Source organism: Lepidothrix coronata, unplaced genomic scaffold (assembly GCF_001604755.1).
Source record: "Lepidothrix coronata isolate B3197 unplaced genomic scaffold, Lepidothrix_coronata-1.0 Scaffold23, whole genome shotgun sequence".
Classification (NCBI taxonomy): domain Eukaryota; kingdom Metazoa; phylum Chordata; class Aves; order Passeriformes; family Pipridae; genus Lepidothrix; species Lepidothrix coronata.
This window is the reverse complement of record NW_016690203.1, coordinates 138,064-159,055: the sequence shown is the minus strand read 5'-3', so window position 1 is coordinate 159,055 and position 20,992 is coordinate 138,064. Positions and strand designations below refer to the sequence as shown.

Here is a 20,992-nt window from a genome sequence, read left to right as displayed (position 1 = left end):
AAGTGTCTTGTTGTGTATGGGCCTACACACTACATCTGTGTTTGTATTAAGAAGAAAAGCTGTTCTACAAGACATTCAGTCATTTTAAAATGTATTTTTGTTCTGAACTGAAACAGGAAGTTTTACCCTGTAATAAAATTTAGGAAATTTTTAATTCCAAAAATCTTGTTATTGAGCATACTTGAAACATTGTGTCAGTAATGTTGAAACGCTTTCTGACATTAAAATTGAAATATTGCATGTCCACATATGTCACTAAAATAGTTAGAACCAACTGCTAACTAAGCATGCTGGGATTGCCTGTGTTGTATATTAACGCTCCTCAGATACAGAAAAGAGCTGTGATCTGGTCTAGCTTCTTGGCTGAGGTGCAGTGTTCCATGAACACTGTTTTTCAGCCTAGCAGTAAAACAAGGATATTCATTTGTGCACAATGTAGTGCTGGACCTACTAAACCCTGCTCAGTCCAAACAGATATAGGTAGGGACATCACAAGTGTCTTGTACCAAGTCTTTGTTGTGAGTGCTTCAGGAATGTAGGGCATAGACCCTATGCTTGTGCTTGTAGGTGGTTTGGGTCTTCCTCAGCTTATTGGTTCTGGCTCAGATGTGTCCAAGATGATTCCACACTGTCCAGGAGCCATGATAATTTGGGCACTGAGCCCTCTTTTGCATCCGATGCTGTACATGACAACTGAGCCCCTCTGGAGCTGAGGGCTGCAACTCTGCAGAAGCCAGGCTGGGTGCAGAACTGAGCTGCAGCTACTCCAGCTCAAGCTGTGTCTTTACAAAAACCTTAAGGTTCCCTTCCCTGAGTTCCCCAAGCCTGTCCTGCCATAGACATCCCAGTACCTGTGGACTGCAGCCTGGCTTTAAAATTAAAAGCTAAAATGACAAAATCAAAGCTAAACATGTTTTGGTAACTTCTTACTGACTGTTTTACCATAATTAATTGTCATTTTCTTGAAGAAGTTTCAGTATTGTGGAATCAGCCTTCACTATAAGGAAACTGACGGATTGGAAAAAATTCAAGCAGCTCTGTGAGTATATATCAAGAATGATAGACAAAGTCTTACCAGACTGAATATATTGTTTGTTCTGCCTGTCTCTAGTTACAGTGGCTGTTCAAAAGGGATTAGATAACTATGAATAGTCTCTGAAAACGAATCATACAAATCCTCTGTTTCCCCTGCTCTTCAAGTTAGTCTCTCTTCCCAGCCTCATTGCCTGATGGATCAAGGAGAGTTGATCTCCAGGCCAAGAGCTTTTTTGGGTATATGGGCTTAAGAAGACTGAAGCAATTGCTTTAGAAGGGAATATTTCCATGGCCCAAGCATATTGTACATGTGGTGAAATTTATTCAGACAAATGTTTTATCTAAATGTTTTATCTAAAATGGCCTTTCCTGTGTAAGTCTCTAGGTAGTTATGGCTTTGCTTTGATGTCCTCTCCTTTTCTTTTGGGGTTGAAACAAATATCTGTGGTCCATAGCCTTTGTGTCCCTATCAGCTTCTGGGTCAGCTGGCCAGCAGAGAAGTTGTCCAATCCCATTTTTGAGAGATGTTCTGTCATCTTTTAAGGTCTCAACTCTAGCAAAACATAAACTAGTAAATTTAGCTGGAACCTGTGAATATCGCCTCTTAAGACAGACCCCTTTGCCCTTGCTTGGCTTCTCTCTTACTCTTTCTGTAAGAAATTAGGGCAACCCCTAGTACCCAATCAACAGAATTCTTTGGATTCAGATGTGCGTAAGAATAGGAGTGGGAACCTGGATCCTATGTTCATAGCAGTCATAATGATTATTTTCTTATTTTACTGCAGTTACTACATGTACAGTCATATTTCTGTCTGAAGAAACAGAACGCCTTCACAAACGAGTACAAAAAGATGCATGTTTTCCCAAGCCTGAACTTACAAGCTTGTATGTACTTTACTGTCATCTGACACTTATTGTTAGAATATATTTTACATAATGACAGTGACAGCCACATATTCTGAGAGAAAAAAGACTGTATTGAACTATATACTGTGTGTCACTGATAATGACTTGCAGCAGTATTTCCATAAAAGTAAAGACTAATTTAGCACTCGAAAGTCAGGCCTCAAAACAAAAATAAAATGCTTTTCTGTTTCTGTACCTTGCCTAGGATTTATCTCACCTCACTGTAGACATCGACAGTGTAGACACATATGGTAGAACCCATCACCCCAAGCTCCCTTTGCAGGCAATACAGGGAGCAGGCACTTTTAGGCCATGATTCATCTGACCTATTTACATGTCTGCTGTAGGAGGAGATGAATCACTGCCTAGACTAGATCTTTGCGGAGGATAAAGGGAGCCTAAGATGGCCAGCACAGATGTAGATGCTTGTAAAGATCTACAGTTTCAATTTAAGCTTGCAGTTTGGAACAACAATTTTCAGAGAAGAGTAAAATTTCCTAAGCCGTGTTTCCTAGCAGAATGTGTGTATGAATATATACTTATATGGTATTTTTCTTTCTGCAACAGAAACATTTGCAATAATATCTTTTGAACACTGGCCCTATATCTCCATCTCCAAATGTTCTACCATCGGAAGAGCTGCCTCTGCCCCTCTTCCACACATACAGACGTGTACACATACTGTGTTTCAGAACTGGACCTCCTGAATTTTCAGCATTAACACAAAATATATTCCTCTGTATGTGGTAGCCTGTAACGGAGCTGCTGTTACACAGAGACAGATATATTAACTGTTTTGGTTTTTTTTAAAAAAAACCAAAGCAAAATATGCAAACAAAATCACCAAATGAAGATTTCTCAAATGTGCTTCTATTTAAAAATAGCAATTTTTTTAGTTTGTTTTTTTTCCTTCTAGAATCTGCTCTGCTCTACCTGCAGTCTTGGTGAGGCAGGGCATCATAGGAAGAGGAACATCAATTTTTGGGCGACAAGTACTGATGCAGAGGAAGGGGGAAGACAAGACTTGATCATCTAAGAAAGTGTGCAAGTTCTCAAGTGAAGATCTGAGAAGACAAGAGAGAGGTAATGTTGCATTATTATGTATAGAAGATCAGAGTTGAGAGGGTCTGGTTTCTGGAGAGTAAGGATGATGTCCTCCCATGTGCACTCCTGTGCACATGCTGTACTGTAATGTTCCAGTGCATCTAAACACCCGTCCAGACTGGAAATGGCACGAGGGTAATATTTTAAAAACAGAAGAAGAAATGAAGCCACCCTCTTGCAGAGCTTTACAATGCTCATCTGTTTCCAAGGAGTGCTTGGTGTAGCTACAGTAGACAAAACATCCCTCCCATCTAAGGCTCTGGCACACAGCACAGCAATCCATTTATGTGAGCACCTGGTTGATCAGTTTGCTTCTGACAGATCTTGGCACACCCTCTCCTCTGGCTGTAAAGCTTTACTGACTTGTGCATTTTGCGGGAATTTTTTTCCCCACAAACTCTTGTCTGGCATGGAAGGACTTGGAACAGAGCTACGCTGGCTCTGGCAACAACAGGAAAGTACATTTTAGATAACCCTTTAGAGTGCAAGCTTTGTAGCTTTAAGGGCTTTTCTGTGGGGATCAGGAGGAAGGGCTGTCCATTATCCAAAGTCTATTGCTGTGGGAAGGGTGCCCATGACTGCAAAGGTCTTTGGCACAGGCCACGAGCATCTGAAGGCTGCCTCTGAGAAATGGGTATGGGCTCACAGTTCCCCACAGGGTGCAGTGCAGAAACGGCTTCAGGAAGAGAGAGTGCTCTTTCACCGGTCATCCCAGTGCATCATTCATTAAATATAATGCCCTACAGGAAAATCAGGGTTTCGTGTTTTCCATACCCCCTCCTGCATCAGCCCTGACGTCAGTAGTTTGGAACTACGGAAGTTAAATTAAGGCCAGTGCAGTCTAATAGGCAAGGGGCAGCAAATGCTAAGAAGCCAAGGTAATGAGAAAATACCTGCCATCTGGAGCTGTCATAAGCATAAATTTACATCACTCCCCACAAAATAAATAAATTACAGCCTGCAGAACATTACTCTCCCTGGATGCAAAGCCCCACTCCTGCTGCTGCCACCAAAAATTTTGGCCTCCTCACTTTCTGCATGATCATTGCTTCTGCTGAAAGCCCCAGGGAGATGTGCTTGGGTGCGGAGAGACACCTGCAACCGCTGGCTCTGCAGCATAGTGTCTGGAGTGGGATCTGTTCTGCTGCATCCGCATGCTCCAGTCCTTGCTCTGACGGAAAGTTTTCCTCCTGGCTCTGACAGCAGCACAGCCACTTGGGGAAGCACATGACTTCCTTGGGAGACGGTGTTTCTTATTTGTGTTGCAGGCCTCCAGCAGGCATGGCACCGAGGCAATATTTATATCAGTTTTTGTAACATCATCGCAGCAGCTGCAATTTTGGGAACTGAAGTGCTGGCTGGAAGTGGGAGAGAGAGGCACAAAGCACAACACGCCACATAGAAATGTGGATGGAAGGGGAAAAAAAAAAAAGAAAGAAAATCAGCAACCAGTCTCCTCCACAGAAAGCTCATTGTGTTCCCGGGTGCCAGGGGTGCCAGTTGCCCTTCAGATGGTTACCGCAGGGCCCATCTGTGTAAAAGTGACTCAATGGAAGTTGAAGCTCAGGATGCCTGTGATGGGACCAGATCTGTACCCATAGGGTGCTTTGTGCTCCTGGGGGAGCAGGACAGGGGAAGGGGAGTCCCTCAGCCAGGCTTGTGCTATGCTCTGAACAGTCTTCGGCAGTCACCTCTTACCCTTCGGCCATGAGAAAACACAATGCAACACTTGTGTGCAGATTCTCAGGCTGCCCCCAAAACTGCTGCAGCCTGGTGCTGCACCTTGGCAATCAGCCCTAGCAGGCTCCTTAGCCCAGCTACAAGGCCAGGCTGGTGCAGCCATGCTGCTCGCAGGTCCCCAGCTAGGATCTCTGCTTCATGCTCTGCAGGTATCCTGACTTATGTAAAGCTACCTTGCTGTGCCTGGGAAATCCCCAGGGAGGTAGGATGGGGGTCCTGTCTTCCAGATGGTTTACTTGCTGCTTCCCATTACAGGAATGTGACCCAATTCTCTCCTTTCCAACCCTCTCGCTTGATTTCAGGTGTGTTCAGCCAATAGAGTTTTGAGGCTTCACTGTTGCTATGGGGCTGGAAGTCATAGCTGCCTGAAAGAGAGTAGAGTCCTCTTCACTGTCTCCTGTTCCTTCATCTGTTTTGCAATCAAGGCAACTAGTGACCTTGGCAGTTCCCATGTATGTAAGAGGGCCTCTTCACTGTCCATGCATGCCCTTAGTAGGTGGTTTCTACCTCTGCTGCCAAACAACAGCGGCTGGCAGAACAGTAGGCCCGAATTCTTCCCTCAACATTGTTTTTTTTTCTCCATGCAGCTCCACTAGCCTGTAGAGTTTTATCTCACAGAGGAGGTGTCATACAGTCCCCAGTTACCTTAGAGCTTGGTGGAACTGAAGAAAGTTGATATGAAGCTAAAATGCTTCCACCAGAAACTGCCCCAGACCCCGGTTGTTAAGTGATGCACATTTTATCATGGGCAAGAGCTGAAGGTAATTTGCCCCAAACACAGCTGTTTGGTGCAAAATACCTTCACTGTCCTGGACTGCACAAGGTTTCTAGAGAAAGCTGCTCTGGGCCACCAATGAGCTCTCCATGTCCATGTTTCCCGCAGTCCTCTGCAAGGGGAACCGTCACTGTGTCTGCCTGAGAGTGCTCCGAAATCCAACACCTGAAGTTGCATCGCAGGCACCCTGAGGAAGAGACACCATTAAAGACTGGCAACATGGTAAGCATGGCTTCTTGGATTGTGTCCCTCAGAAAATCCCCTTCAGTCTTCCCCTTCATATGCCCTAATGCCATGAGCAGTCCTACTTTGTCTCACATACTGAAACTTCAGTGCCCAAGCCTTTTCCTTAGCCCAAGCACCCTGAAATGCTCCTGCTGAGCAGAACTGGGATAAGACAGGCAGGGAGAGGGAGAGAGGAAGAAAAGACATGCCAGCAGTGGTGGCAGATCCTTGAAGGTGGTGTGGGGAGGGCTTGGCAATCATTTCAGCACTGTCCTATTGCAACAGGAAGGAGGAGGATATACAGAGGTTACTTAAAAGCCCCCAGCTTTTCCCCTGATTCTATTGCAGTGCAGAAATTCTGCAAGGGAGAAGGAAAAAAAAGACTATCTGAAAATAAGGTACTCTTGCTAACTAAAAAAACCCCTTCCTTTAAGAGGTTACTGCTATTAAATAATTGCTGTGTTTTAAATTGCTGTTTTCAGGGACTTTGGGAAGAAGTTGTCTTCTCAGTCATTAATATTTTCTTAGAAGGGTGGCATGGCTTTTTTATTGCTATATCCCTACACTGAAATAGATGTGAAAGCAGTTTTGAGTAGCTCAAAGAAAAGTCTCTGATCAGCCTACATCTAAGATTTCCCTTAAGGACGTTAGTGGGAGAGAAATAAGTGGATAAGTGCTTTTTTCTTTTCCCTTTTTTCCCTTTACCCTTCCTCTCTTCCCCCCCACCCCCCTCTCTTTTTCTCAAAAGTGGATTGTCTGGGTGCAGGAGTTAGCCCTTTAGATATTGGGTGTTGGTGTGCATAGGGACAAAAATACAATTCTCCACTAATCATCCACAGACTGCTGTAGGCTGTAGTATTTGGCTTGCCTGCAGTATAACTTATAATGTCATTTTTATTAGGGAAAGGTAGTGTCTGATGCACTTTCTGGAAATATAATTTGCTGGTTTGGATTCAATAATGCTGTTATGGAGGGTGGGAGACTGAATGATTTTCCAGTTCTTTTACCTGAAACTTCCTAATATTTTTAGTGTCCTGCTTCTCCTAGGCAAATTATTCTGTGTTAGACTTCCCTCTCCTTCTCCCGCCTGCCCTTCTTCTCTTATTCATGTGTTTTGACAAACACAAAATGCCTTCCAGTCCTTAGAGAGTTGTACTTCATCATTAGACCAATGTTTCTTGCCACTCAGGTTTTATTCTTGTGAGTCTAAAAACATGTAGCTCACTAGCACCCCACACTGCTTTTGGTTTCTCCCATCTTACATGTACCATGCTGGCTCATATTTGCTTTTTCCTTGCACTCTTTCTTTCTTTCATGGTATTACAACATTTTTAAAATAGGATGTCTGAAACAACGAGCACCAGAGAGGAGAAGAAACCTCCTCTGAATGGGAGAAGAGCCCTCCCGGCAAACAACTCCAATGATGAAGAAAATGAGGTCCCCGAGGTGGATCCTTTTGGGTTGATACCTAGAGGATTTAATCCTAAAGGTACAGTGTACAATTAAGCCACAAGTCTATTTTTATATCTTCCCTACTCACTTTAGCTCAGGTCTGTGAACTAAATCCAAACCACTTTTTTCCTTATATGTTTCTATCTCAGATAGCTTTTCTTGCTGCTCATGAATAAACTTACTAAAATCACCCATGTGCATGAGAATGTTACCACAGGTTATGGGTAGGAAACGTGAGGAGTGGAGAAGCTGAGTGAGCAGTTTTCTGCTTGAACTGTGGGATTGGTTAAAAAAGGCAAGGGGTTTCCCAGTTTGATCACAATCACGGAATCACTTTTAGAACCTGCTGGCTTCAGGCATGGTGGTGGCTGCACTGGGGTGAAGAGGCAGGAGTGTCTCCTCTTAATAGCCCATCTCATCTATATGGCTCTAAACTGGCCATAAAACTGCTGCAAAATGTTGTCTGGCAGGGAAAACTTTTGCTAGATGTTCAGCTCACTCACAAAAAAGAACATGAAACTAAAAGGAATACTCATATTTTTATTTGTTCTCCTATGAAATGTTTTATAATTGTTTGGATGGGGAAACAAAACAATATCATAGTAGAGGATGGACAAACCAAAGTACGTTCTCAATGCCAACTCTTTGGAGTAAACCAGAAAAAAAAAAAGGTAAGATTTGGCTTAAAAGAAATCAGGATTAACTCCTGAATGAATCAGTAATGAAATGATGTTAAATTGTTTGCCTATTGGAGATGAACAGCAGAACTTGTTGAATGTCGCAGATCAGGGTAGCCGGATGTAATAATACTTAATGCTCAGAGGGGACTCTTGATCCAGGGTTGAAAGAGTGCTTAATAAATGTGGACAAGCATTAATTACTGTGTTTTACACATTGGGAAGCAGGCAAAGAGATTTTAAGTGACAAGTTGAAAAGCATTATTTCTGTAATCCTAATCATGTGCCTTAACCACACATTCCTCTCCCTCCTCCCCTCCTCCCCCCTTTTAATACACACACATTTCTTTAAAAAGCATTTTTTTTTTTAAATGCCTTAGCCAACCAGTGGTCATGTTAAGACTGCAGAAATTTTGCTTGAACCTATTCAAACAACCCCGTAGCTCTGGGGCAAGTCTGTGTGTTTAAATTATCAAATGTAATGCAGTACAGGTCCTGGCTAGATGTTGTTTCAAACCAAATATGCTCACAGAAGCTGGAAAAGTGTAAGTGTGGGATACCTTAGAAGGAATGCAGCCTGTAGCTAAAGCCCACCAGAACCAGGAGAAAAATTCCTATTGCTTTTTGATGTGTTTCACATCAGGCTTTGAATGAAGTATGGTGCTGGTGGGTGGCAGCCTCCTGCTTTTCAAAAATGCAAGGAAACAGGAATGTTGGGTCAAGTGAGTTGAGGCAGGAACGTGTGCTTAAAGTGATGCTGCTGTTGAGAAAAACATACCTTGTCCAAAGTGAGGGTTTGTGTGGCCATTGGGTAAACCTGGCTATGGGACTGGTTCAGCTGAAAAATAAAGCTGTGCATAACAGGCAAACTCTTATTGTACAGCTGAATCCACTTTGCTGTGCAGTTCTTTCCAATGCTTGTAGCAATGACATGCAAGGGGGGACCTGAAGGGAAGGACTACAGTAGCATTCCTGTTTTGGTGCATGTCAGCTATGACCTAAGCCTGTGATACCAGCTGATATGTGTGGTCCCTGGACATACTGTTTGGAGTAGGATGCTTAAGTCACCTGTCAGACCACATTAAAGGTTTATATTCCAATGGAACTCAGCCTTACGTTCAGGAGCTTGGCCCAGAGCACTATCAGTGTTGTATTAGGGGGATAAAGTGAGTGTCTGTGGCAGAGTGCAGTAGGGCTCTAGAGCTGTGGACACATCTTTGGAGAGGACTGCTTGTGATACCTCCTTCTCCTTCCCTTGCACACCTCTACACTTCTGGGTTGTCAAATTTTTCTGTAGTGATTCCGAGATTTTATTGCCGTAACACACTGAAAAAAGCATGTAAATCCTTTTATCTCTTTTATTACAACTGAGGTGTTTTCTAGCCTTTGGACACCTGCTATAAACATCTAAACCTCTGTGTCTTCACCTGTATCACCTTCAGAGATTGTAGTCAACAGAGAGCCATCCAGCAAGTGGAGGCGAGAGCACAGGCAGTCCAGAGAGTCAATGGATGTCAGTTCCAGGGTCATCTGTACTCTTCCCAGCTACACTGGCTGCAGCAACCAGCCACCAACTGGCCATAATAAGAGGTTACATACCAGGCTCACATCATTTAGATGCCTAAATTTAACTGAATTCTGCCCTTGATCTGTGCAGTGTAGGAGTCTACAGCTGAGCTAGCCACCCTCGTTTCCCTTGACAGCCAACAGAGAGAAACAGGCATTTTTAGGGTGTGATTCATTTGACCTATTTTAACTACTACTCTAGGATGAGGTAAAACCCTGTGCTTGCCTAGCTCTCTGCTGACACCCACTTCTACTCCGCTGAATCACAGCCGAAGAGAACACGGAGGCTGCCGAGTATGGCTGCCTCCCCAGCCTGGTCAGTGGGCTGCCTGCTGTTGGAGCCGGCTTGCTTGCAGGAGGAGATGCTCGGTTAGGGGGACGTGCAGCCCCCGAGTGCTTCTTCAGCAAGAAGCCTGAGTCTCCTTGAACACGCTTGTGCCCGTGTCCTCCCCCTGGCTCATCCTAGCCAGCTCATCTCACTGCAATGTGTTATGAGGGCGCTCGGTGGGAGTACACAGCCCTGCAGCTCCATGGTCTGCAAGCTCCCCACGCAACCTCCTTTGCAAAGTCCGGTGACTCGCCAGGCAGTCGTGCTTCCCCTGCTAGCAGCATGATAGGCACCTCCTTTGGAAATTCATGTTTGTTTGTTTGTCTGTTTGTTTTTGCAATTCAGAGCCCTTCCTCTGGTCCTTCAAGGAAACCAGAAGGCTATTCTTATTATTTGAAAAACAGCTCAAGCTTGTGCTCATTTATTTCCATGCAAACTTAACATTGCAAAAGCTTTAAGAAAGCATCACATTGCTACCCCTCCTGCAGCAAACCTGCTTGCACTAAACAGTAGATCAGGCTACAGGCAAACCCTCAAAAGGACCTGACTTCAAAGTAGGCCTCAATGGCCACTTGTCCCTCACAAACAGATGAGCCTTCCTTTGGATCGACTTCCTTTGGATCGCACCCTGGGGATGGTGTTAGCACATCCCATTACCCTGCTCATGTTTTGTCCTCTGTAATTTCTCTTACTGTAATTAGCACAGGCTCAGTCACAGGTTATCTTCAGATGGCAAGCTCAACATATATTTTAACACCGAGACTGAAAATGAAAAGTGTTTTCTGCAGATGTGTATGGCTGTGTTCTGACAGGAGCCATGTAAAGTCCTGAGATAAAATAAAGCAAATGCTGAACTGACAGCCCAGGGTGACTTAGCTTTGGAGTTCCTTGAAGGGACAGTTCCCTGAAGGGGCTAAGGTAAGAGGGAAGGGCAGGGTTACTGTTGCCTTTTGTTTTAGAACAAGATGAAAACACAACAAACCCTCAACTCCATTTTTATGCCTCCTTGGAAGGAGGGAGAAGCTGAGTCAAATTTTTATTCATAGCTTCACCCCTCACAGGACCCCAAGATACACAGCTTTTACATGCAGTGCTTTCAGACTGGAAGGGACTGGGAGATGTAAGAGGAGAAATTCTCTCCTTCCCTGCCTTATCTCTGCCTGGGAAATTCCTGTCTCATGTAATTTAATTGTGAGCTTTGTCAGCATTTTTGTGAGTGAGCATTGGTAAGTTTTGCAGGGATGGAGGCGAAGACATGACCTACTTCATGGGGGGCAATGAGAATGATTTCTGAGCAAAATACATTTAATGTTTCACACAGGTGTCTCTGTAACTTCATTCAGTGCTAAAGCCAGAGGGGTTTTACAGAAGTTACTCCAGAAGCCTCATGAATTGAAAAGAGAATAATAATGACATTGCCATGGGACTTTAGACCTGACTCATGATTGAACAGGGTATTCCAGCCTTTCAGCAGATTAGGGTTAGCAGAGGGCAGATGGTTTTGGATTCAGCTATCCAGGGCTTTTCCATGAAAGGTTCCTTATCTTCCTGTGTCCTCAGACATATTCCTCTCCTTCTGTTTCATGAAGGACAGGGCTAGGGAGCTGACAGTGATAATGCCAGCAGGAGCGGAATTTATTCCTATTGCCCTTACTCCTGTCTCCCATTAGCTGCTGCCCAAAGCCCAGGTTGGGTGTCTTGGCTGGGGTAGGAGAAGGACAATGCTGGTGTCCAGGGAAGGTGCTGCCATTTGTCCTCAGTTGGCTGCTCTGCAGTGTCTCCCTGCCTTAAAAGAGAGGCAACATGCAAAGCTGTTGTCTGAGCTTCTGTGAAAGGGGTCACATTCAGCCCTCAGTGACTTGAATATCCAACTCATTCAGTGAGCACATCATTCCTGATCACAGTGTACTTAGTAGTAGGCCAAATTAGCCACCATCAGAAGTATACACAGCTCCACCAGCTGCTGTAAATCTGCACCTCTTTTTGCCAGGCATGAGTTTGGTTCTGTCACTGTCACTATAAAATGCAGAAATTAGCTAGTTTCGAACTGTCAGCACCTGGAAAGACAAGCTGAGAGCTGCAAATCTAGCTTTACGTTTCTGTCTCCCTCCTGGTGGTGAGTAGTAATGGTCCTCCTCCTGGCAGAGGTGTCATGATTATGTGCCCAAGCATGTAGGCAGAAGAACGATGTCCAGTTCATTTTCATGTGCTTTCTTGTTATGTTATCTTGGAGAGGATTCCCACTGTGAAGATTCATGGTATGATAAAGTCATGTAGCTTATGGTGACTGCAAGTGCCTTTGGCTATCCCAGTGCCACCCCACACTGGTCATTAGCTGAGTAAACTACTCCTAGCAGTGTTAGGCTATAAGTCTTTAGATAGCCCTAATTTGAAGGGAGCGAAGCTTTGCCTTTGCATGTTACAGATACCTACTGCTGCTTGCCTGTAACTCTATGCTGTAATTATATACTATAATGGTATATATAGTTTTCGTAAGAAGACACTAATAGCAGTGGAGGTGTACTGAGAAGCTGAGTCTAGACACATACAGTACACCCAAATCTTATTTAATATAGGCAATCCAAGCTCTCAGCTGAATGCAAGATCATTAACTGCCTCTCAGGCTCCTCAGCACTCAATACCGGTAGCATTTTGCAGACATTAATGTATTTAAGCATCACAAAACCCCTGTGAATTTGTGTTTTAAAAATGGAGGGCTGCAAGAAGGGAAAAAAAGAAGCCGCAACTGTCAAAGGTCTACTGATTGCACTGGTAAACTTGTGACAGCAAGGCCTAGACTTGCAGAAAGGCCATTCCAAAGGACAGATGGAGCCAAACTCTCCTTGGGGAAACTCAGCTTCCCATGCCTATCAACCAGTTCTTACTGCGATTGCTTTCGCTGTGCACTAGAAGACTTGTAGCCTCCGTGAAAATGGCAAGTGGACAGAGAAGTGTTAGTCCATAAGTCTCTGCTCAGCCGGGGGGGATGTAAGCCCCAAACAGATCCAGCATGCTCTTGTTATGTGGTGTTCCTTCCCCAGAGATGAGGAGGACATGGCCTCTAGTGATGTTGATACCAATACTGACTTTCTAACATACTGACTCCTTCCCCCTCTGTTCATTTACATGTCTCTGCAGATTACCTGCGTGTTGTGGATATTTATATGTTCAAGGACCCCCATGAGATCAACAAGCAGCAGCACCACACTGACAAGTACTACAATCCCAAGCTGATAGTGCGTCGGGGACAGCCTTTCCAAATCCAGATTGACTTCAATCGACCTTACAGGCCAGAGACAGACCAATTCTGGCTGGAGTATTTAATGGGTAAGTGCCTGGCAAAGGCTGTGTCTTATCAGCAAAGGAAGGTTGGTGAGTCTATCATAAACAGGAACATAGCAGTACTTAACGGCTGGGTCTTTTCCTGTTATGATTGATAAACCATAAAAACAGGTTTAACCATAGGCAAGGAAGTGTTTTTCTAAAAAGGGTCTGAATGCTTTCTTGAAAAAAATCAGCAGAATTTCATGTAAGAGAAGAAGAAGCAGTATTTGGGGGTTTCTGTATAGTAAGAAGTTGTACTTTATTGATCTTTCAAAGTTGTATCTGGTTAATGCTGTGTAGCAACATTGAAAGGTAAGTGGAACACGAAACATCTTTTGTTAGTATTTACGAGATGCAGGGAGGAGGATTCTGATGTTTGAGGTGAGAAAAGTAGGAACAGGGATAGCAAAATATTGATTACAAAACAAGGGAAATTATACAGGGTGGAAGAATCTTGCAACTTTGCAGCCTGCATTTACAACCAACTTGGTAACAACAGAGAAAGTTCAAAGACTTTAGCTTTGGACCAGAATCAGAACCATAGAATCATTGAATCACTAAGGTTGTAAAAGCTCTAAGATGTTCAGTCTGACTGTTAACCCAGCACTGCCAAGTTCAGCATTAAAATATGTCCCCAAGTTCCACATCCACATGTCTTTTGAATTCTTCTAGGGGTGGTGATTCCACCATTTTCCTGGGCAGCCTATTCCAATGCCTGGCAACCCTTACAGTGAAGATTTGTTCCCTAATATCCAATCTAAACTAACCACCCCCTCACCTTTTGAGTAGTTGTAGAGAGTGATAAGCTCAGCTCCCCGCTGAGCCTCCTTTTCTCCAGGCTAAACAACACCAGCTCACTCAGCCACTCCTCATCAGACTTGTGCTCCAACCCCTTCACAAGCTCCATTGCTCTTCTCTGGACACACCCCAGCAACTCAATGTCTTTGGTGTAATGTGGGGCGCAGAACTGAACATAGGATTTGAGTTGCAGCCTCACCAGAGCCGAGAGACTTACTCAGGACGATATCAGAAACTTTCTTCATTTGTTGCAGAAGGAGCAAGAAAGCTTTTTCTTCTCACTGTGAGGTCTTCATCAGATACCCATATCCTAACGCATCTGTTGACTCATTGAAGGTACAGGACTAGAGAAGGGCCTGACCTTACTAGAGAAGGGGAAAAACAAGTGACAGAGTGGAGCTTCCTGATATGCTCCAAAGATGGCCCCACCAAATGCTGCTCCCTACAGCACAACTCTGGGAAACCCACAGCTTCATCTAAAGTGATCTGGTGGTTTCTGTGTTAAGACATCAGTGTTTTCCTTATACACTCTTTAAAGTAGGTTATAATTGATGTTTTAATTTACTTTCCTGTGAGAAGCAGCTCTGAAATTTGTAACATTGATTCTTTTCTGTCGTTGAATTATGATGATGTGGGCATTTATTAGATCTGTTGCTTTTTAGAGCTAGATGGGCGTTTATCTCTTAAACATATGTGCAGTGAAAATGTTACTGTCTGCACATTTTTTTTCATGGGTCTCTTCTTTCTAATTTAAATTAGGGTTGGGAGGCATGTTATGACAGTCCAGTGAATGATTGGCTGAAGAGCCACAAGTGCCTTTAAAAATTTAATATGCATAAATATCATTAGTTCTTTTGGGATTTAATTAAATTCAAGACTGTTCCCTTACTCTTTATATGTTTAAAACAAACAGCTGTATCAAGAAGAAGTGGAAAATGGAACATTTGTTTTTTATTGCACTTCATGCAGTTTGCATTTGTTTTAATCAGATATTCTATATTGGAAGAAGAAAATTAACACTTCTTTTGACACTGCACAGTCCACTTAAGATAACACATTCATTTATTTTTCTGATGCTCTTTCATAATACATTCATCCACTGTTTGTACCTTGAATCTCTAAGCATGGATAAAAGTCCCCTCATCCTCAGACGGAGTAGGGAAGGGGTTAAATGCAGCCTGAGCCAGGGGAGACTCTGTAACAAACTCATCTCTGAATGATTCCTTTGGGTCAGCCCTGAGTCTGTGGTGGAATTCCTCTCCCTGTTCTTCACTGTTATTGTCCTTTCTGTGAAATGAGACCAGTGTCCATGTGTGGTGGCTGACAACTGGCTGCAGGGAAGGGCTGCATATATAGGATAGTGTACGACACTACTACCCTCCCTTGCTTTTATGTGTTCACTTCTGTGAGCACCACTGCCCTCTTGCTACAAGGACTTTAGCTCACAAAGATTCAACTGGGAGATGTTCAGGCTCCTCTTGTAGGAAATGGTCAACACTCAGTGCTCCACAAAAGTTTCTCTCTGTGAACATGTGGTGAAAACGCAGTATATTTGTTCTCAGAGGCTAGCAACAAAAAGCAAAACAAAACCAGTCCAAAATGGGGAAGGAAAATTTAGAGATTATGTGCTTGACTCTTGCTACTTCTCCTTTTAGTGGCAAGTCCAATGTTTAATGCTGAGAAGAAAATATTTCTCATACTTAGTAAAGAGCACTGAGTGCCGAAGGTCTTAGTGCTGTGCTCTCAAACCTTTTGTCATGGGAAGACATGGCCATTTTCATCCAGTTTTTTTCTGTTTGTCTTCCTGAAGGGCAAGCATTCACCTCTCCTACTGCCGGCAGCCTGAACACCAGAGCCCAGTCCAAAAACTCTTACCCAGGCTGTCTGTGAGCGGTGGAGAGAGGCAGGCACCTCCAACTGTAGTTTAACCCTGCTGTTTTAAAATGGGATGAACTCTCTTCTGCTTCCTCTGTTGACTCTCTACCATAGACTAGGCTCTGACTTTAAGAACACTAAAGGCAGGGGAGGTGAATCCTGCCCTTTGGCACTGTCAGGCAGAAGCTACTCCTAGGGAGCTGCTCAGACAACAGCTGTACAGCAGAGGCAACTTGAGTTCAGAGAAGCTTTTTGTGCTGAAAGTATACCTCCTAAGAAAGTGCTGAGTTTGAGAGATTAAAGTGATGGACACACAGAAATATTGCCAGGTTGTTGTAAAATGACCTTTCCAATGAGCTCTCTGTGTGTCTGAGCTGTAGATTTCAAATGGTGCAGCAGAACTGTAAAATAGAATAACCTACATTGGAGGGGCCTCCAGAGGTCTCATCTCTAGCCCTTGCTCAAAGCAGGTCCAGCTTGATCCAGTGTCTTTGGGCCTTGCCCTAGGGACAGGTTTTCAGTAGCTCCAAGGATGAGGATGTTACCCCAGGCAGTGTGGACCAGGCTGCCCAGAACTGCAGAATATTATGAGTGGTTCGAGATTCTATTCTCATAAGGTACAAAGATACTCTGTGGGGATGGCTGGCCTTGGTTCCCAGGGAATTCAGTTGGAGCTCAGAAAATTCAAAGTCCATTTTTGCAGGGCTTTTCCTACAGTGCGGGCTGTTTATACAACAGTGTTGTATGAAGCTATTCAGAAATTATTAGTTCCCAGCCCTGGGAAATTTCCTAACATTGACGCTAATCCATCACAGAATTTTTATCCATTAAATACTAATTTTGCTCCTGAAAAATGTGACAATGGTAATGAATTGATTCTCTGTGTGTGCGCAGAACTATTCTATTTCCGTTACTCTGTAAAATTTACTTTTCCTTCTCTTTTTTTTGCTCCTATTTTTGCTTCTTTTACATCATTAAAAAGATGATTAATGAAGCAAGAAAAGCAAGTAGAGACTGCTTAAATCTTCTAATTGATAATGAATCAAGGGTCCCTGGGACAAATGATTCTTGCGTCATGTAAAACTAGGTCTGAAACACTCACAGAACAACTTTTAATAACAATCTTTTTAAATCCACAGTCCATTTGAACACCATTCACACAGAGGTTAGAATTCATGGGTTAAATTGTTTAAGCAAATATATATGTGTTTGTAAATATATAAATAATTCACCCCAATATCTTGAAAGTCACTTTTACAGATATTCTTCTGTGATGGTTCTTTATGACTAAAGTTGTTCTTGCTTTAACAGACTGTTTTCTGTAGAGTCATCATCGGTGAAATTGACTGAAATGCTAACACGTGAATTATTATAATTCAGTTTTGCACATAATCCTTCATTAAATTAGGACCATACTTGCCTGCCAAAGTATGGAAAACAATAAATGTGCCAAAAAATCCACATGGAAAAATATCCACTTATAAAGAGTAATTGGATGTTATTCCAGTTCTTGTGCTGAACCACAGCCCTGCTGCAGTACCTATGGTTTGAGAGCTGCTCCATCACCACATAGTTCCTACCTTGCCACCCACTTCCTGGCTTTTAGAAGAGGAAAGGTGAGCATCACCACTTGGGTGATACACATTTTATTGGTCTGGGGTTGAGACGAAAGACCCACAAGTGTAGTTGATGTGCTTACATCTAGTTCCCCCCAGTGGGAACAATTTCAGTTTACTTGGAACCCCAGTGAGCCCAGAGCAGCCCATGGACCCCCTCACCCATCTTGGTCTCTCCAGACTACTGTCTTTGTGGTGATGGGAATACTTTGTACTTCTCCTAGCTTTCCCTGATGCAGGCTTAGCCAGGCTGAGCATGACTCCCTCACCTGGGGCAACCAGTTTGTCATGAGTGCCGCAAAGTTTCCTCCAGCACTGCTGCACTGGCAGGGATTTCTCTGAAAAGCAGATGTATTATTAGATGGGCTTATACAGCCTTCAATCTTGCTTTTAGTAGTAGTTTACAGTATGTGGCTGTAAATCTTTAAAAGGCTAATAAGTTTATACAGTGCATCCTGACTCTAATGATATATTTCCCCACATCCTCATAAATTGTTGTCTATTTGGATTTTCCTTAAATGGCTTCATAAATCTATATATGTTGGTCTAGCCCTTAATATTATTATGGACATTTTAGTCATTGACATACTTCTGGAACAATCATAAATTCGAGTCCCCCAGATTACTATCACCTTTCTACATGTGTGCATGTGTGGACACCTACACATCCATCCATATGTTCTCATCAGGCTTCTATAAATCATTGGCTTTTGGCCTGAGATGAGAGCAGAGACTTACTGCTCCTTTTTCCAAAGTCTTCTCAGGCCTGCTCCAGAAGGATAGTTATAAACACAGAAAAGCAGCTAAGAACACAAAGATGTTTGGTGTCACCTAAACAAGCCATCCTGGAGCATGGCTTGTTTAGGTGACACCAAATTCCCACTTATGGTCAGAGGGATAGCTGAGTTCAATTAAATAACCAGGGGTCAAATTCAAGATATACACACCAGTATCAATGGAACTCTTCATACTGTCCTACAGTGTCCACAGCCTTTCCCTGTTTTCACAGCAGAGTTGGGCCAAGTGTTATTCCAGGGTTATTGAGGTTTTAATGATTTTGTCAGGCAGTAATTCTGCCTTAGTGGAAAGTGTTGCTACCCCTGCTGTCACCTGTCCTCCTCAGCAGCTCTGTGGCAGGGCATGTGGTAGTGGAGGGGCTGGAACATGAGATGATCCCCAGTACCTGGAATGGGATGTCGAGCTGAGTTCTGCCTCCGGGTAAAAGTTCTTCTTTGGAAAATTTTGGATCCTGACGTTTTCAGGAACCTTCTTTGCACCACACAAGACCAACTAACTGGTGCAGGAGTCAAACTGCATTGGTGTTGATACTTAATGCTGAGAGTTTAATGAATCACTAGATCTCTGTTTCACAAAGAACTACAAAAAATTGAGCAGAGATACAGAAACACTTGATGGTCTAAACTTGAAGTCCCATTTTGTGGGAGAAAAAAATAATTTATTAGCAGTGGAACACATTTCCTAGAGATTGACTCTAGACACATAAGAGACCTGTTTGCCAGCTCTTAGCAAGTAACAAACCTAAACACTTTCTGAACAAATGTATTGGGGTATTTTTTCCTCCTCTCTGGACTTCCCAGTCAGGCCCCAGAGGAGCAGAGAGGAGGGAGTCCCTCGGTGCTCTATGAATGCAGTATTTCATGCCAAGCAGTCTTTATTATGCTCACATTTGCACTGCTGCAGCAGCATCAAGTGGCACATAAAATCTAGCTGTATTTTTTAATTGTTTTAATAGCTAAGGTGCGTGACTCCAATGTCTGTTCTACAACTGTAAAGTACTAGAAATATCCACTCCTGGGACAGAGTGACCAGATGTTAAGGATTTCTAACTGGAGCTGTGAGCAAAACTTATTTCAAGATATTTGGGTTTCCTACATTTCCAAGTTTTATATAGCGCTTCTGAAGGCAATAGAATTTGAGAGTGGGAGGAACCCAGACGGGATGTTAAAACAGTGACTTAGACACTACTGTCTTTTACAAAAAGATTGTTTCTTCTTCTTGTTTGTTTTGATTGTTTGGAATTTTATTAAAGCACCCCTCCTGTTTCTTTTTTCTTTATTTTACTTTTTGTTTCCTGTCATGGTTCCCATATACTAACACCCATCTCCAGGCTGCTTGCTACAATAAGTATTAACTCTGCTACACAGCTATTGTACTTGTGGCTTCCAGCTCAAATGTATTTGTCAACCTGTCATAATTATTATGAATTCCAGGGCTGGCATTGAAATAGATTCTTTACCCTTTATATGAAAGAGTATATCGAAACAAAAAAATGAACCTACAGGAACATTGTTAATTATTGTGTGCAATGTGTCCCAAAGGGAGACAGATTCCTTGACTCTGTCCCAAAGGGAGACAGATTCCTTGACTCCTTGAAAAGCTAATCTTCTAAGGAGGGTTCCTAAAAAGACTACTGACAAATAGCTTTGTTCATCTCCCTCTCTTCTAAGGTAACCCACGTCCATCAGAGAGGAGTGCTTGTGTTTTGATAGCTGAAGTTGCTGCACCTATCTCACCATCTCTCTGTTGATGTAAATGCCTCTCTGGTGTGGCAATTTTACCCAGAATTTAACGCAGCTTACCTCCATGCCTGATGGGCCCAGAGCTGACGTGCTAGGGAGCTAAGGCATATGTTGAAAATAACTCACTTTGAATGCCTGTGTGTGACCACAGTTCTGCGTTTTAGACAGCACATTATTTTGCTGCTATATAAATAGACTTCGGCAAATTTAATAAACATTGCATTTTGTTCTTTGCCTCTGTAAAGTGTCTGTGTGTGGTAGGGGACATCCCATACATGCCCACATCCACAGAGGCTTCATTCATGGTCCCTTTTGCCACATAGACCTTTACTCATGTTTTTTATTTATTTTATGAGCTCCTTTAATAGTGACAGCAGCTATTTTGCTCCTCTTTTTCTGGGTGCCTGGAAACCCCAGGAAGTGTAGAGTTGAGCTGAGCTGCAACTGAAGTGAGAAGGAGCTTTAGGAGACCAGCTTGGATAGTTACAGAAACCAAGGTGGGATAAGAAAGGGTAAGAAAGAAGTATCAAAAGAGTTGCAGACCTGTGCACTGTGCGTGAGGGGAAATAGATTTGGTTGCGCTGTTAAACCTTCCATACAAGGGAGGTTTCTGTAAAAATAATGTCTTCTGGCAGTGTTGTGGCTCAGTACCTAGCACTGAAATGCAGAGAGTTGTAGGCCCAAGAAAGAGGGTCACTGTGAGTTCTCTCCTGTCCTCTTCTGCTTTGACAACAGGACAGTCAGCAGCCCCCGTACCAGCATGATATCTTCTAAGCTGCAAAAGGAGCCTATAAAAAATTCAACCAGCACAGGAATCTCCAGGCTTTTTGAGTTCTCAGGCTAGATTTTCCCATTTCCATGTGCTGTTATAGGGAGCAGACAGGGGCATCCCAACAGCGTGATGTCACACAACGACTTTGTCTGTCACAGAGCAATTGGCTGTGAAATGTCCTCATGTGAGGGCCAGAGCCTCCTACACCCAAAGAAAACGTGAGCACTGGGGAGTGAGACAACCACAAAGAACTGGCTGT

At 43.3% G+C, this 20,992-nt stretch overlaps 1 protein-coding gene across 4 annotated transcripts in view; it reads left to right on the top strand.

Annotated features, from left to right (window-relative positions):
• The window catches only part of F13A1 (coagulation factor XIII A chain), a 209,320-nt gene that overhangs the window by 141,932 nt on the left and 46,396 nt on the right, over window positions 1-20,992 (top strand). For 2 of the 4 annotated variants that reach the window (XM_017808446.1, XM_017808445.1), the window contains exons 3-6: window positions 2,858-3,024; window positions 5,669-5,782; window positions 7,126-7,274; window positions 12,947-13,135. In XM_017808446.1, coding sequence (XP_017663935.1) covers window positions 7,127-7,274; window positions 12,947-13,135 — 337 coding nt within the window. In that variant the 5' untranslated portion in view covers window positions 2,858-3,024; window positions 5,669-5,782; window position 7,126. Of the gene's footprint in view, window positions 1-2,857; window positions 3,025-5,167; window positions 5,238-5,668; window positions 5,783-6,136; window positions 6,184-7,125; window positions 7,275-12,946; window positions 13,136-20,992 lie in introns of those variants that run through there. The other 2 variants (XM_017808448.1, XM_017808447.1) reach the window with 2 other exon arrangements.